The following is a 16,697-nucleotide window of genomic DNA, read 5'->3' on the forward strand; positions in this document are numbered from 1 at the left end:
ACATATTAAAAATTGATAACACTGATACACCCAGGGATGAATTTTTCCATCTCCAAATGCAGAACATTATTATGTTGCTCTTTCTCTGCTCTCTATTTCTCTCCCGTTTTTGTACTTGGTAAGTCACTAAAGCTCCTTTGAACATACTGAGTATTAGATAGGGGATTATCGTGCCCTCTTTTTTAATACCAGGCATATTTGATCAAATTCATTTACTGTAGTAGTAGTGGTAGTAATAATAATAATAATTTAAAAAAAACAACCCTGGACAGTGTGAGCAAGTAATGGTGTGACTGAAGAGCAGCTTATTCATATTTCTGAGAATCAAATGTTTAAAGTCAAACAGAAAAGGACCTTTTAATCTTTTGGAGCTAACGCTGAGTCTTGTGTTAAGTAGCAGTTGCTGAGAAATATTTTGTTGAAGGAATCCCAAGAATTGAAGCTTCTTATCCGAGGAATAATAGCTGAAGAAATAATTATCTCCTCTTCCTGTTTTGCTTTGTGCTAACCAAAAGACTCATTTGTGGAGGCTTGACAACCCGTTTATTCCTCTTGGTTTTATTTTGTTTTGTTTTATTGCGTTTATATCCCTCCTTTCGTCCATGGAGTTCAAAGTGGAGTAGATGGTTCTCCGTGTCATCTCCTGATGATATTCTCACAACCCTGTGAGGTACATTAGGCTAAGAGGCAGTGACCATCTCAGTGTGCTTCATGGCTGAGTCCAGGGACTTGAACTCTGGTTTTCCAGGATTTAGTCCAACACTCTACACTGTCTCTCAGTTTACAGACTTGCTGACAAGTTTCATTCATCATTATGGAATCAGTGGTCGCTCTGGTGTATGTACCCTACCCACCCACCTTTCCTACTTTTATTTAAGACCTATTGTGTCACTTTCAGGTCCTGCATGTTATGTGATTTAATTTTTTTAAAAAAGGTTTTGAAATATTTTTCACACCAAAGTTGTAAAACGAGAGTATATTGTCAGTACGTGATACTGAACAAGATCTGCCATCTCATTTGGCACCCTCAGTTTCAATGTGCACAGTTGTACAGTCCTGCTATTTCAGTACATGTGTGTATATATAATTCTTTATTTTTTATTTTACAGAATTGGAAGCACCCAAGGAGTCCCAACTCAAATAAGTGACAGATGGCTTGCTAGACTGCCATAGCCAAACTGCGGCACCAGATGCAGCCCAAATTGCCAAGTTGAGGGAGTGCCTGTACATACTGTATGTATGCATACACACACACACACACACACACATATATATACAAACACATTTCTGAAAACCCACAGACTGGCAGTTGCATACTTTGGAGAGTTTTTGCCATGGATGAAAATTAATTCAAGCACCAGATGGAGCGACCTGACAGCACAAAGACCAAAATCCCATGGAATGCCATCTGCTACTAGTGGTCAGTTTGCCATACGGTCTGTGGCAAGTGGGGAAAAACCCCTTCCAAGAAGCAGCATAAGAAAAACACCCTCTGCACAGAGCAAATTACACAAATACCTCTATGAAATAAATAAAACAGTCTGAGCGGAGGGGAGATTGATATTGGCATCCCTGAAAGCGGAATAATGCGCAAATCTCTGGTGCTTTTCTGCACTGGACTTTGATCGATGCAGTGGGGTTTTCATATGTCCGCCTGTTAAGTTGTGACAAGTAATCGTGTGCTGATGACTGGAAGCAGGCAAGTTTAGGAGCAGTGGGACAGATCTAGGGATTGAGCTTCCCAGACTTTATCATCCTGTATTGAGTTTTGCAGCTCGGTTTGCTGCTTTTTCTTCTCCTGATTACTGTTAATCCAGTTCTTATTTGGGTTCCTTGTATCATGGTACAAATATTTGATAATAAATATTACTCAAAGCATTTGGAACACTTTTTAAACGCATTCTACAGCTGCAAATGTGTTAAAATTATGAATCTGCACTCTGGAGAAATATCAATAAGGAAGGAACCTATTGGACGCGCAGAGGAGGCATGATGGGAAACCGTAGAAGGAAAGGGAAGTTGGATTTTCTGTGCAGCTCCCCAGACTATTTCTAATTGGCCTTCTTGAATCCATCAGGATCTGCAAATAATCGCTTACTTGATGTGCTTTCAGCTCTGGCACTTCTTTTAACAAGAGGATGAAAAGCGAGTCCTACAATTCTCTCCTAGTGGAAAAAAGGGAAAAGACAAAGGCATAAAATAAAATAAAAACAGCCCAAACTATTGGAGTTTACATGAGGTGAATGTCTTTGTTTGAGAAGCTTAAAAGGTTCAGAGCATTTAAGGAACCACAAGAACACAACGACAGCTAAGTGCAAAGGGGCTTTTCTTTTCATGCCTGCATGTGGCTGTGAGTTGTGAGGAAGCAGGCAAGGCAGTGTGATAAACAGGGACTCCATTGGAAGTGGTGGGGAAGCCGCCAGCTGCAAAGGAAATGGGGCAGCCTTTGGATTGCAGAGACTGCTGGGTTGAACAGTGAGCAGTTGAGTTCAGAAAGGGCTTTCCCACCTGGCTTGGCACATTGGTAACTGCCCAGAACTCTGGTCTTCGGTCTCACGCGGTCTGTGTGCCTTTCCCCCCACCCCTTTATGCAATCTATTTCAGCTTTAGCAGCGGAAATTTCATCTGACGGGGAAGATCTGCCAGAGGGTGGCTTTGAGGAAAGATGAATGTCCAAGATTTATGAACGTGTGAAAATCCAACTGAAGGAAATATTTTTAAAGCCTTAAGTTACTTGAAACCCACACATCTGCAAACCTTTGTCTCTGGAATCGCATCATGCTATACTGGAAATCTCAGGCTGTACGATGATTATATCCATTTGAGCAAAAAGACGGCTTGCCGTTTCCTTGAACGCCTCTTCTGCAGTAGCTGTTTCTCCAAAGGATAAGTGTACCCTCACTCCAATGACTCCAAATCAAAATGAACCTGGTTTTGTTTTGGTTTTTTTAAGCATTACGTTTTCTTAGCCGACTGTCGTCATCTTTTATAGAGAAATTTTTCACTATGCATTTGGTGGATATTTATAAAAACTGACCTTCTCTCTCCTCCCCACTTCGTATTCTGATCTGTCGAAACTCTTGAGGTTATCAATAAAACAGAAGCGTCAGATTTACATTTTCTGCACTAGACATAGTACTTTCTTATGCCAAAAGGGAAATATATAGCAAAGCATGTATGCCGCAGTGGAACATGGGCCTGTTCTCTGTAGTGATTCCAACATCCTCTGCCTCTCTTGGAAAGGCAGGGTTCCTAAAAGTGAGAAGGAGAAGCCGGTATGCCGCAGGCGATATTATGAGGAAGGCTGGCTGGCGACGGGCAATGGCAGAGGAGTTGTGGGTGTTACGTTCACCTCCAGCCATTGTAGAAGAGACCGGAACACTCCGCAACGCATCAACTTCAATTTAAGGGGCCACAACAGTGAGGTGAGTAAATGCTAAGCTCTTAAGTTTCAGTTTAGAAAGGTGGACACAGTGGTTTGTTTTGTGCCAAATAGGTAGATTACAGAAAAGCCTTAGGAAAATAAATGGAATTGCTGCTTGCCATCGCCCCGCCTGCTTCAGTAAATAACTGTGATGGATTAAAGTTTATTATCGGCAATGCCTTGCCGTAATCTTTACCTTGGTAATGCCTTGCTGTAATGTATGCATTGGTTGTCTTAAAAGAGAAAGCAGACGTAGCCCACATGGTCTCTACCTTCCCCAGATATTGTTGGACCCCAACTCCGTTCAGCCCCGGATAACTTGGCCAGTTGTCAGGGGCAAAGGAAGCTGGAGTCAAACAACACCTGCAGGGCACTAAATTTGCTATGCTTGGGCTTACCTTTAGAGCAAGACCAAACAGGTTCCAAATAAAAAAGGAAATGCAAGATGCATGCCAAAGTTTGATCAGGAATGGTGCACGGTGAGGCCTATGCCCTCCCACTGCTATCCTCCTGGGCTCTCCTGACACCTGCACTTTGAACAACCTGTTTGCATAAGAATATATAGGGACCAAAGTATACATCATAAAATGTGGGCTGTGTACAGGTGTGAAATCCAGTGTGTATATGTAAGGAACTGGGGATACAGTGGGCATGCCAGAGACAGGATGCTTTTGTGTTGCAAACTTCCATAGAAGTTGATTGGAGATGGCATATTGGGAACATCTACATCAGAATATAGGGTTTTGCTGTCAGCACCATTCTGGTGTGTGAACTTTTAAGATCTGCTAATGTGCTACTCTAGTACTGCTCATCCCCAAGGGCATAAGCACTTCCTTATTTTTATTTTTATTTTCTGGAGGCAAACAAAAGTACTATTGTTGTACCAGGTCTTTTGAGAATGAAGCCTTTGTGCAGTGAAACTCATGTTCCAAGATATGAGGACTGATTCTGCAACTGTTTTGTTTGCTTTTTGATCCTACTGGTTTTGTTTTTGTATTTAATTTATTACTGCCTGCTTGTATTAGTTATATTTTTCTATTCTTATGCTGTAAAAAATCGTATTGGCTATAATTACAGGAAAATGTGGGCATAGTGTCCCTTAGAATCTGTTTGTAAAATGCAGGTGGAAATTAAATGCTGCTGAATACTTTATAGTATAGTAGAATTATAATGGAAAGCATTCCAATAAAAGCCACTTGTAGAAACCTGCCTCAATCATGCTCCTCTCCAATTCTAGGGAAGACCCTCTGATAACAGATTACATAGAATGCCTGGAACAGAGACCTCTTAAATGACTCATAGAGCCATAAGCAATTGAATATGACAGCCTCCACAGTGCAGCTGTAGTGGTGCTTTTTCTTAAAAAACAAAACAAAACCACTACTGCAAGGTAATTAGATTTAAATAATGGTTAGAGCCTGAAACTGAAAAATGGCTTATTCTTACGAGCAATCCAAAAGTCTCTTTAAAAATGGCACACACGTACCAATATAAAAATGTGTGGAATGAAGCATAGTTTTTTGTTGTATTTTGTGAGATAATGCTTCATTCTAAAGCAGACTTATGCTAACCCTAACTTGGTTTAAAAGCTTTTATGAGCTTGATTTAAAGCAAGGTCCAAAATGGCCATAAAAGTACTGTTTTAGATTTTGATCAGGGGCAATCTTGATTGATATATAGAAATTTAGCATGGGAGTTTAACATAAGAGACCAGGCATCAAATCACAGCTCATCCATGAACACGCCTGGTTTGCGCATAGCACTTATACCATACTTTAATTTGATCGCCAGAACCCAGCCCAGCAGCTAAACCATAGTTTCTTAACCACAGACAAACCATGTTCGTAAATTGTTGTTGGTTTATAAAGCTTGATTCATGTTAACTATAGCTTAGTGTTATGTGCAAACCAGGCCATTGGATGGCTTTATCAAGTCCATTATCCCTCAGCTTCCAATTTCCATTTACAAAGTGGAAATAATGATGTATAGACGAATGTCTTGTATGTACAAAGGGTTGTAATGAATTCAGTACAGAATGATGTCATAAAAATGACATCCAGTTGATTTCTCTGTCCCACGCTGTTACAGAAGGCCACCCAAAGCTCAGGAGAAGCTTATAGGGGTCTGTTGGGTAGGAGGAACTGGTGGAAATCAGGGGCTGTGCCTTGCATCAGCAGAAGTGCTTCTCCTAGTTCAGCCTTCCCCAACCTGGGGACCTCCAGAGGTTTTGCACTACAACTCCCATCAGCCTCAGACAGCATGGCGGATGATGGCAATGATGGAAACTGTAGCCAGAAACATCTGGGAGATACCGAGAGTGGCGTACAACGTAATCATAAAGCCAAATAATATAATTGCATTTTTAATATGTGTATTAGAGGAATTGGCCAAACAGTGGCAGACAATTTCAACTAATTAAAGAGCAGTCCCCAGTCCCATCCCCCTCATTGCTGAGATTCTAACAAGTTGTGGCTTTTGCCTGCTCTTCTGTTTAGGGCTGAGATGAATACACAGGATTCTAGTACAATTCTAAAAGGATCTAGGAGTCTTGGTTGACCACAAACTTGACATGAGCCAACAGTGTGACGCGGCAGCTAAAAAAGCCAATGCAATTCTGGGCCTCATCAATAGGAGTATAGCATCTAGATCAAGGGAAGTAATAGTGCCACTGTATTCTGCTCTGGTCAGACCTCACCTGGAGTACTGTGTCCAGCTCTGGGCACCACAATTCAAGAAGGACACTGACAAACTGGAACGTGTCCAGAAGAGGGCAACCAAAATGGTCAAAGGCCTGGAAACGATGCCTTATGAGGAACGGTTAAGGGAGCTGGGCATGTTTAGCCTGGAGAAGAGGAGGTTAAGGGGTGATATGATAGCCATGTTCAAATATATAAAAGGATGTCACATAGAGGAGGGAGAAAGGCTGTTTTCTGCTGCTCCAGAGAAGCGGACACGGAGCAATGGATCCAAACTACAAGAAAGAAGATTCCACCTAAACATTAGGAAGAACTTCCTGACAGTAAGAGCTGTTCGACAGTGGAATTTGCTGCCAAGGAGTGTGGTGGAGTCTCCTACTTTGGAGGTCTTTAAGCAGAGGCTTGACAACCATATGTCAGGAGTGCTCTGATGGTGTTTCCTGCTTGGCAGGGGGTTGGACTCGATGGCCCTTGTGGTCTCTTCCAACTCTATGATTCTATGATTCTGTGATTGCTTGGAATGAAAAAGCCATGGGGAATCTAGAGAATAAGACAGAGGGTTGTATCCAATGCTAGCCCTACTCATCATAGGACCATTGAAATTAATGAACATGACTATTTTTAGTCAATTGATAATCAATTAATTGTATACCACCCTTCATCCTGTAGATCTCAGGGCAGTTCACAACATAAAAGTACACTATAAAACCACAAAATACAGAATAAAAATAAGAGCAAAAACAAACCGATACTCTGCCCTCCCACAACACGTTTAAAAGGGTAGTGGATGTTAATTAGCCAAAGGCATGGTTGAAGAGGAACACCTGGTGCTTAAAAGTGTATGATGAAGGCACCAGCCAAACTGCTCAACTCTGAGTGAAACTTGGTTGGATACAAGCCAGAAAGTACAAGTGAGTTGGAATCATGGTTGTTTGGGAGAGATTGAGTGGGGAGGCAGAATGAAAAGGTTATTGTTTGGATTTGGGATGTATAAGAAAGTAGTGTTAGGGGCTACACTGGGGAAGAATGCTGAGAGTGACCACCAGAGAGCGAATTACTTGGCTTGGAATTACTTGTAGCTTGGAGAAGATGCGGCTCTGAGGTCCTACAATTGGTGCTCGTGTGAAGATTTTTGAAGGATTGGTTTTGCTCACACATTTTTTTAAAAATAAAAAATATGCTGTTTCTGATTATTTAACAGTGTTTTGTAGAGTTCTGTATGCTTGCCTGAGAAATCTGTCCTACTAAAATAGAGCGTGAGGTTCTGCATATGTCTTCCCAGTGGCTCCTGTCTACGTGCAAGTGACTTCATGTTTTTGTGAATTAAACCAAAATTGTTAGCATGTTCAGCAAAACGGAAAACTAATTTGCTTTTAACTTCTGCTCAACTGTTAAAACTGATTTCTGGGAGTGAGTCTACACAGGCCGACATTAATTTCTGTGAAGGGTCGGAGAATACTAAGAAGGCCTTTTGGCCAGGGAGATGCAACCTACCTACCTGCTTGCTTTTGTGAGAGATCCTTCAACATGAGAACAAATCTGACCATATCTTGGAACATTTTACAAAACCTGAATTATACAATCTACCAGTTATCCCAGGGGAGAAGTACTGAGGATGAAGGCTGCATTTCTGAGCCGTAATAGCTAGAAAACAATTCCACCTTGATTAAAGTGACTTGTTTAAATATGAAATCTAATAGTTTAAATGGTTAAGAACCCAATTAAACACCAGAAACAGTTCGCAGTGTAATTGATCACAGTCCTCCGAATAATTGCCTGTCGGTACAATAGCTGTTTTGTTCTAGGACAGGGAGCAAATTCTATAGGCCCTTGTCCTTGTACTAATAATAAATAAGCTCTTGGTTAATCTCTCAGAGTGTAATTGTTTCATGAGAGCAGTACGAAGAAGAGCTTTGTCTTGAGTCTTCCTGTTTTACCACCTTAGAACTGACAAATATTTTTCTCCTCGTGAATGAAGGGAACCAAAACTCAACATCCATCCAAAATGCCTTATGCAGAAGATACACCAAAGTATAAGCACACACAGCGCATGCATCAACACGGGCTTGTTTCACACTAATAGCTTATCTCCTTCCAATTTTTCTTACTAATTTTTCTTTGCCTTGTTACCTCTTTGGGCCTTTCTCTCCTGCAAGTAGAAATATTGAGGTATACTTGCAATTAAGAGGTGTAGGTGAGACATAGGTTTACTAGCTTAATGAGAACTAGACTGTAGTCTAAAGCTATGCTTCTAAACCCACATGCCTGTGCTATTTTGTGCTTTGTTTTTCCTTACACAGAAGAAATGCTATAGCAAATGCTGCTTAGAGGTAAATGTTAAATCCTGCCTTTTGGAACCAGGAAACAAAATCTCCAATATAGGATGGGTAAACCAGGCATGGCAGCAGTACACATGAAAGGCATCTAGGGGACTTAGCTGATCATAAACTGAACATGGGCCAGCGACGCAATGTGAGTGATAAAAAGCTAATGCAGTATTAAGCTGCATTAATGGGAGCAGAATATGAAAAGTAATAGTTCCACTCTGTTCTGTACTGCATCTGAAGTACGGTGTTCTGAGTTCCACATTGTAAGACATTGTAATGTACAGACATTAGATTGATCATGTCATTCCTGCATGTCCAGAGGAAGGTGTCCAAGATGGCGAGGAGTGTGAAAATTAAGTCCTTTGAGGAACAGTTGAAAGAGTTGGGTGTGGTTGGTGTGGCGTGACAGGGGCGTTCGGATGTCGGAAGGGCTGTTCTGCAGAATATGTTGCTCCAGTGCACAGGAAACAGGTAGAAATTGCATTGAAGCAAGTTTCAACGAAATGTTAGGAGAAATTTTCAGTTGTGGAACTCCTTTCCATGAGAGATTAGATTGGCTCCCTTTTAAGCTTTTAAGTGAGTTGCTGAGACTTTGTTGTATTTTGCTTGGCTTTTTATCTGGTTTGAATGTTTGATCTCTATTCTTGCGTTTTGGCTAATTTTGTTCTGGACTTGGTTTGACTGGATGTTGTCATGTTTTCTTTCCGTCTTCTTGTGAGCCGCTTTAGAGAAAGGCCTAAAAGGTCAGATACAAATGATTTCAAAAATATTATTAAACTGAATTAATAAATAATCACTACATCTAAAAGAATATATACAATGTATCAAAATGTTTGAGCAAAATTTGATCAGATTTGTAGGAAACCAGAATGTGTGTGTGTGTGTGTGTGAGAGAGAGAGAGAGAGAGAGAGAGAGAGAGAGCCCATAGGACAGAAATATGCATAAGCAATAAGTGTTTCATGCTATTGGTATCTTAGGCCATCTTGCCAACAGGCAGGTGCGGTCTTCATTCAGTTGTTTTGACTTTTTAAATAGTATTCTGTCAGTTTATACAGCCTAATTCTGACAGGTATCTAAAGAGTACATAACTAGAACCCTCCAGGGCTTCTTAAATACAAGACCTAGAATATATAGAAAAACGTTATTTGGATGCTACTATTTTGGCAGTCCAAAAAGGTCTTGGATTGTAGGCTAAGGGAGGTCTTCAGAACAATAATCTGAAAATGCTAGAAGAGCACCTACCAGAAGAAATCAGAAACTGGGATGCTGTTGAAATCTGTGATACCTTTCCTATGACTTAAGGGCAATCAATATTTCTGTGTAGATCCACTAGATGGTAGCTTCTCTCTCCGACCTCTGGAGCGCTCCACAAGCTCCACGTCCTTCCTAGTCCACACCCCTCACCACCCCCTGGCTGGAATGTGTCCTTGAACTATGATAATGTCTAGCTTGCCTGGATGGAGGTGTGTGCATGTGTGCTTTCAGAAACACTTTTGCATGACTGGAACATAGCACAGTGTACATGTCAAAGTCACATATGTTGTATTGCCCCCTTTTCACCTCTCACCCCACCCACCACTAGCATATGACTTTGGAAGATTCCCCACAAGAGAATGTAACCCTCCAGCTGCAGAATGTTTCCAACCCTGATTTAACGGTTGGATATGGAAAGGAGGGGAAATGTATGTCTGTGTGCTGCAAAGAGGAGGGTTAACCAATAAGGCCCCCTCTGCAAATTTTGATTCCTTACGAGATACCATTGCTAAGGAGTCAGAAGTAAATTCTACTCATGTACAGGGTTGTCATAATTTGTGCTGACTATAAACAGGAGCTGCATTGACCAATAACTCCTAAGAAATTGGCAATTTCAGAGATACCTTTATGGATCTGATCTTAGAAACTAAGCAGGCTCCATCCCGACCTTTGTCTGGATGGGAGACCACCTGGGGATGCTAGCTGTCCACAGGCACAGAAAGCAGGGAAGTAGATTGCTACATGAACTAAATTGAGTACAGGGGTGGGGACGAGGACAAGGGGAAGGCTTTGATATATGAACAGCAAGAAGTTGGCAGCAGGGAGTTAATGTATCAACAGAACGTGCAGAAAAGATGAGGTGGCTATGCAATTACCGGTAAAATGTGATTTATGCTTAGTGCATCGCATTCATGTCCCACTGAAGATAATTATAAAATTGGTGTAGGTTTCACTAGTACAAATTCTTTGGCCAGTTGTGCTTTAAATCATAAATGCCTGCATGTACATAGGCTCCATTTGTCACAGGCCTTTTACTTTAAATTGGTTTCATAACCAGGGAAGATCTTATTATTGCTTTTATCATGTTTTATATCAAGACATAACTATTTTTTTCCATAGAGTTTCTTTGACCATTATGGCTAGCTTTTTACTGAGATTGGGCCAGCTTCAATAACCTAGTGGTGCATGAATGTGTGCTTACTCTGTCTTCATTCGGGAATATGTTCATTTAAAATTTCTTTCTGCATTCCCCACTGTCCTTTTCCTGCATCAGTGGTGTATTTGGTTGGGGCATGTTCACCATGACCCTTAGAAGAGACATGGGACTGATGAGACTTGAGACCTAGAGAACCAGGAAGTACTGAGGCAAAAGAGATGGCTGTGTCTCTTTTGGAAGTTTGGAGGGAGGAAAGAGAGATACCCATCGTTCACAGTACCATTAGGAAATGCAGTGTAAAAGAAAGAGAGTATGGAGCCAGCCACTTCTCCCCCAGCCTCAAAGTCCCTACAGTCAGAAGGCTCTGGTTGTTTCAGAACATGTTTCAATCCTGTTTTTCCCCCTGGTGGAATTTCAACCTTTTGTTCTCTCACTTTTTACAAAGCATCCACATTAAATCCTCTGCATTTCAGTGTTTCTAACTATCCCTTGTTTTCCTCTGATTTGTGGTGTGTGCTTACATGTCACAATTTGCAAAAAACATGTGTATAGCATAGCCTTTGCCAATCTGGTGCCTTCCAGATATTTTGGACTACATCTTTGTGAGATTTTTCATCATATGTCAAGGATGGAACCTGAAATCTTGCTTGCACATCACTGATCTCAGCTGGCTGTTCCTTCACTAAATGCTTCCAATGGTTAGAATGGTTCCAAGTGGACTTGCTTGTCTGGAGGTGCTGATGTGGTAGATTAGCCACCTTTTTTTCGAAATAAAGTGAATGAAAAACTAATGGTGGTTCTACTGCATAAAGAGGCATAGTTTAAAAATGCTAACAGACCATACGTAATGCTACAATGCTACCGTCTGTTTTGCAAAACATATCTTTGGAGCATTTGCAGCAGAAATCAACAACAGCTGTTGTGTACTGCAACCAGGGGGAATGAGAAACCGAAGGCTAACTCAGGAGACAACAAGGATGAAGTCAAAAATAGAAAGAATGAGGTCAGTGTGTAGTGCAGCACAAGGTAAATTAAATACAAAGGTTGATTTGGTTAAGTAGATGAACAATTGCCTGAGGACAGTGGGGACTGAGCATCTCAATAGTGTTACAAACCATCCACAGTGTTTTGGACTGTCCATGCATAAGCCAGAATTGTTCATACATTATTTCCAAGGCAGAATAAAATGCAACATGGAGCTCTGTGAATCCAAACATCATAAGAGAAGAGGGATACACCCTTTAGGAAGATCTTTCTCTGCAGTGGTGTCCCAAATGTGGAATTCCCTTCCACTGGAGGTGCAGTTGGTGCTTCCAGCACCGAGTGAGAACATACCTGTTCACCCTGGCCCTTCATGGAATTGTTTAGATTGTGGAAGCCCTGGGTGTATGGGTGTATTATGTTTGCTGCTGTTATTTGCCCATTTTGTATGGCATTATTTTAAACGGTTGCTTTGTTTCATGGTTTTAATTGTGCTTTATTAATTCCTTGTAAACCACCCAGGAATCTTTCCAGATGAAGGGTAGCCTTGAAGTTTAAATAAAATAAAATATCCCCATTTCCCTTAATGGGCCCATCTGTGTTCCACAACGACCTTATTGCCCCTACCCAGAATGCTGATGATTGGGAGGCCCCCGTTGCCCTCCCTAAGCTTGTTAAAATGCATGTGCTTCTCATAAAGGGAAAGAATAAGAACACCAGGAGCTATATAACACAACACCCAGGTGTTTTTAAAGTAATATATAGCAGCTGTTAAAAAGAGGAATACTATGCCAGTTATTAAAAGCAAAGCATCGCAACCCAATGCAGTAGCAATTTATCAACAAAACAGACCTCCAGAATTGCCCAAAAGAAGGTCTTTCCTACCATGGCAGGTGGTGGTGGCATGACTTCTTTCCTAGCTCTCACCTAGACCAGTGTTAATCTTGATTGTAACCCTACATTCACATAAGAAGGAGCATGCTCAACAATGAAAATCCACTTTTAGCTGAGGGTGACAGGGATTGAACCCGAGAACTTCTGTATTCAAAACATTTCCTTTTGTATGGAGCTTGCACTCTGTTCTTAGGATATTGAGTAAGGACTTCCCACAGCCATCTCAAAGTTCCTGTGGCTGGTCTGCAAATGGACTGCTGTTGAACGAGACTGCAGTGATCTTGGGGAGATAGCCGTTTCTGCAGAAGTCACCACTGTGGTGCTGATGCTCAACACTAGATATTATACTTAGTAGAACAGTGTTCTAGAGGGAGGTAGAAAGCAGTGATATCTGATGCAAAGACAGGCAGGCACTGCCTTCCTCTTTTCTGAGATCTCTACAGTGTTAGAAACTCAAGTATATAAGCTAGGCACCAAATGGCATCTTGAATCTAGGTTGCAGTCACCACAACGGAATGTCTATTCACTGCGGGGTTCAACTAAATCACCCTCGGGGTCCCTTCCAACGCTATGATCTCAGCTATATTGCTTGACTGTAGCTTGCTCTTACAACAATTCACTTGTCCCAGTTTAGGAAGGAGAAACACACACAGTGGAAATGGAAACGATATTAACGATGGACTAAGGAAGAGGTTTTTAAACTGTGGCTGCCAAGCTGGCACCCAGAAATCTCCACGTAGTCGCAATTGGACCTGCCAGCCAGTAGCAAAATGTGTCTGGCACCAGGCTCATTTCAAACACTGCTCACCAACTAGAAGGGCTAGAAGCTTATTTTCATGTTCGTTCTAAATGAAACATGAAGTTGGTAGGAAGATGACCCACTCCCCACCACACAACAGTCCGTGGTGTCTCTTCAGCTTACACATAATTGTGGTTTACTCACAGTCCTACCTGTGGCTGAGTTTTGGTATGACCTGCTCTCTGTGTGCTGTGTTAGGTATTCACATTTTTCAGAGAGGGCTCTTAAATGCAGACACTTGAGAAGTACAGCTATGAAAAGGAGGCAGTGTGAATGTAGGTTTTCATCACTGATAAAGTGAGGTGTGTTGTGCCAATGATGAAACACAACTTTCTAAAAGCAAATATGTATAGTCCTATGAAGGACAGTGCTGTAATCTTGTAATGGTTTAATCTTTTTTGAAGTAATGCTTCTAGTCAGTTGCCAGAGATATTTACATCCTGTTTTGCTTTTAGATTATTGAATCGTTTCCAGGACAATGATAGGCAGACATCTTGCAAAAACAAACAAAATAAGCAGAACATCTTTCTGTGTAGCATTGCTTCACTCCAGCGCATCACCCATTTCTTGAATAATGTGAGTTTGCTAAACTTCCTTCGTCCTCTGATAATCGGCATACACTTTTCTGCTTGGAGAAAATTCCATTTATTTAGGATACATTCCATTTCCTATCAGTGCTCACTGCAAAAACATTTATTTTAAGCTATTGTGAACTTTCTATTCATTATTTATTTATTTATTGTTATATTTATAGCTTTTTTTCCAAGGAATTCAAGGCAGCCTGCATGGTTCGCCTCCTTCCTAATTTTATCTTGACAATCACTCTGTGAGGTACGTTAGGCTAGGAGACAGTGACAGGCCCAAGGTCACATAGTGTGCTTCATGGCTGAGTGGGGTTTTGAACCCTGTTCTTCCAGGTTCTAGTCCAGCACTCTAACCACAACACCATGCTGGAACCCTTAGTTTCTTCTGGCATTAAAAGACCTAGTCCTGTCAAGCCAGGAGACAGAGCACATATATGTGGGCAGCTTCTGTAGCATTGCATTAATAATAATACAGCATTGCTATATCTCTAGAAAAGCAGCACCAATCTGAGCTTACATCTCCACCAAGTGCTAGAGAAACAGCTGGGGTAGCCACAGTGTTCGGCAATGTAGAGTACTCACTCTTCACGCCACACAAAGGGTGGCTTGGGAGAGCACATATGATGGCAGTTGGAGTTTTTGTACATAGTATTTACAGCAGGCATGCAAGATCCAGTTGTCAAGACAAGAATGCAGGAGTCAGTCCAAAGCTTGGCAGACAGAAGCAAGGGGGTGGTTGGGAAAAGCAGCCAAAAGGATACTAGGTAGTTCCAGACTGTCTAGACTAGTAGTGGAGCCATTTTTCTAGCAAAGATCTCAGTGAACTAGGCCAAGGCCAGTTTATACATTCAGCAGAAAACAAATGGCAATTTCCCCTTCCTTGGACTGAGTTCTTTCAGGTTGCAAGTAAAGGAGGATTGCTTTTTTGCTGTCGCATTAAAGTACCTACTACATATAGGAAACAAGAGATGGGTTCATCCCAACCTTCTTCCTGATTATGCTCTTTTTCTCTGGGCAGGAAACTTCTTTTTTTCCTTCTAGGCAGTACACATGCAATCCCTTCCTCACTTGCAGTCTGAAGCATTTCAGTCAGAGAAAGTCTTTACTATATAAATAAAAAATGGGAGTTAGAAGAATCATACAAACACATCATATTCCCAGAGGTCACTAGGTAGGGCTGAGGAGGATCTGGTTTTCAACATTGCGATATATCACCAGCTAAACATTGTGATATACTGTCATATCATGATATCTGAAATAAGGATGGAGCTTGTTTTCAGCTTCGTAATACACCACCAGCTAAACATCGCTATATATTGATATATCACAATGTCTGAAATAAGGATGGAGCTATGTAGAGGCATTGGCTGGCTTCACGGTTTTTCCCACATTGTGATTTTTGCATAACACACACACACACATATCATGATTCACGATATATTGCCAGGTCAAGAACTATGAAACCGATATCACAATATGGACTTCAAACTGGTTTTGGGCGATATACCAATAGATCACCTATCCCTAGAGGCCACCAGTGAAAGTCTTTGCTCAAAGAAGGTTGCTATCCTGCCCTATGCTTATATATGGTAAAGGGAGAAAATACTGCCGACTACTATACGTACATGGCCTAAGCAATGGAGATGAAGCGTAGATGCTTGCGTGTGTACAGAACAGTTTCTATTCATTGCTTTGGGGACAACAATGAATTGGGATTAAGAACTGGCGTTGGCATTTATAGCACATCAGTCCCAGTTCAGATTGTATACTAGGGATACATAGCATCTTTAGTTGGTCCACAGCAAAAATGTGATGAATGCTTCTGATCCAGCTGAGGCATTCAGATAAAAGCTGTTGTTGACAACTAGTGAAAGAAGAAACAGGAAAATTGTCACTTCTTGCAGCCCCAGTGTGTGTGGCTTGAAGTTTGCTCCTTTAATGTTTCCACTTCAACCCACTACTCTTGATTTAAGCACAGAAAATTCTACCCCTTCCAAAGCATTAGAAAGCAGACTTCATGAAAATGAATAAATTCTCCCAAAATGTGTCTATGTTGCCCATGATTGTTATTGCTTCTCTCAACCTTTTTTCCCTTTCCTTGTTCAACCTGAAGGTGCGTCTTTCAGATATGATACTGTAAAGTTTGAGTCTTACTCCTCTCTATTCTTTGGTAGTTCTAAATCTTATAATAGGGATTTGTTTTAGGTTGGGGTCCCCCCCCCCAAATAAAGGTGGTGAAAGAAAGAGAGAGAAGTTGGCTTTTGTTGCCCTTTCATGCTGGCCAGTTTAAGTCAAATTGTTTAGATTCAAATCCGACAAGGGTGCAATCCTACAGAGTTTACTCTGGAAAAAAGTTCCATGAGGACCTTTGGGGCTTCTTCCAGAAGCAGCTGTGCTTAAGAACCACTGTCAAATTAAATACAAGTACTTTTATTTAACCGGGATATTGGGAAGCGTATCCTGTAGTGGACTCTGTGGAGTATAAAATCAACACTGAGGTTGCTCTGTGTTTTGGATTTCAGCACCAGACTCCTCTAGAATCTGCAGCAAAAGGATCATGGCCTTCTGTCTTCCCCTTGTG

General features: G+C 41.3%; 1 protein-coding gene across 5 annotated transcripts in view; it reads left to right on the top strand.

The window, feature by feature from the left end:
- TULP4 (TUB like protein 4) overlaps nt 1–16,697 on the top strand; it is a 96,089-nt gene that overhangs the window by 26,963 nt on the left and 52,429 nt on the right. For all 5 annotated transcript variants that reach the window (XR_014524367.1, XR_014524368.1, XR_014524369.1 and 2 more), the window contains exon 2: nt 1,110–3,425. Coding sequence is in view for 1 of the 5 variants with exons in the window: in XM_083496387.1 (XP_083352513.1) it covers nt 3,174–3,425 (252 nt within the window). In the remaining 4 variants the exon portion in view is untranslated. The remainder of the gene's footprint in view (nt 1–1,109; nt 3,426–16,697) is intronic.

This window comes from Podarcis liolepis, assembly GCF_965112155.1.
Source record: "Podarcis liolepis genome assembly, chromosome: 3".
Classification (NCBI taxonomy): Eukaryota; Metazoa; Chordata; class Lepidosauria; order Squamata; family Lacertidae; genus Podarcis; species Podarcis liolepis.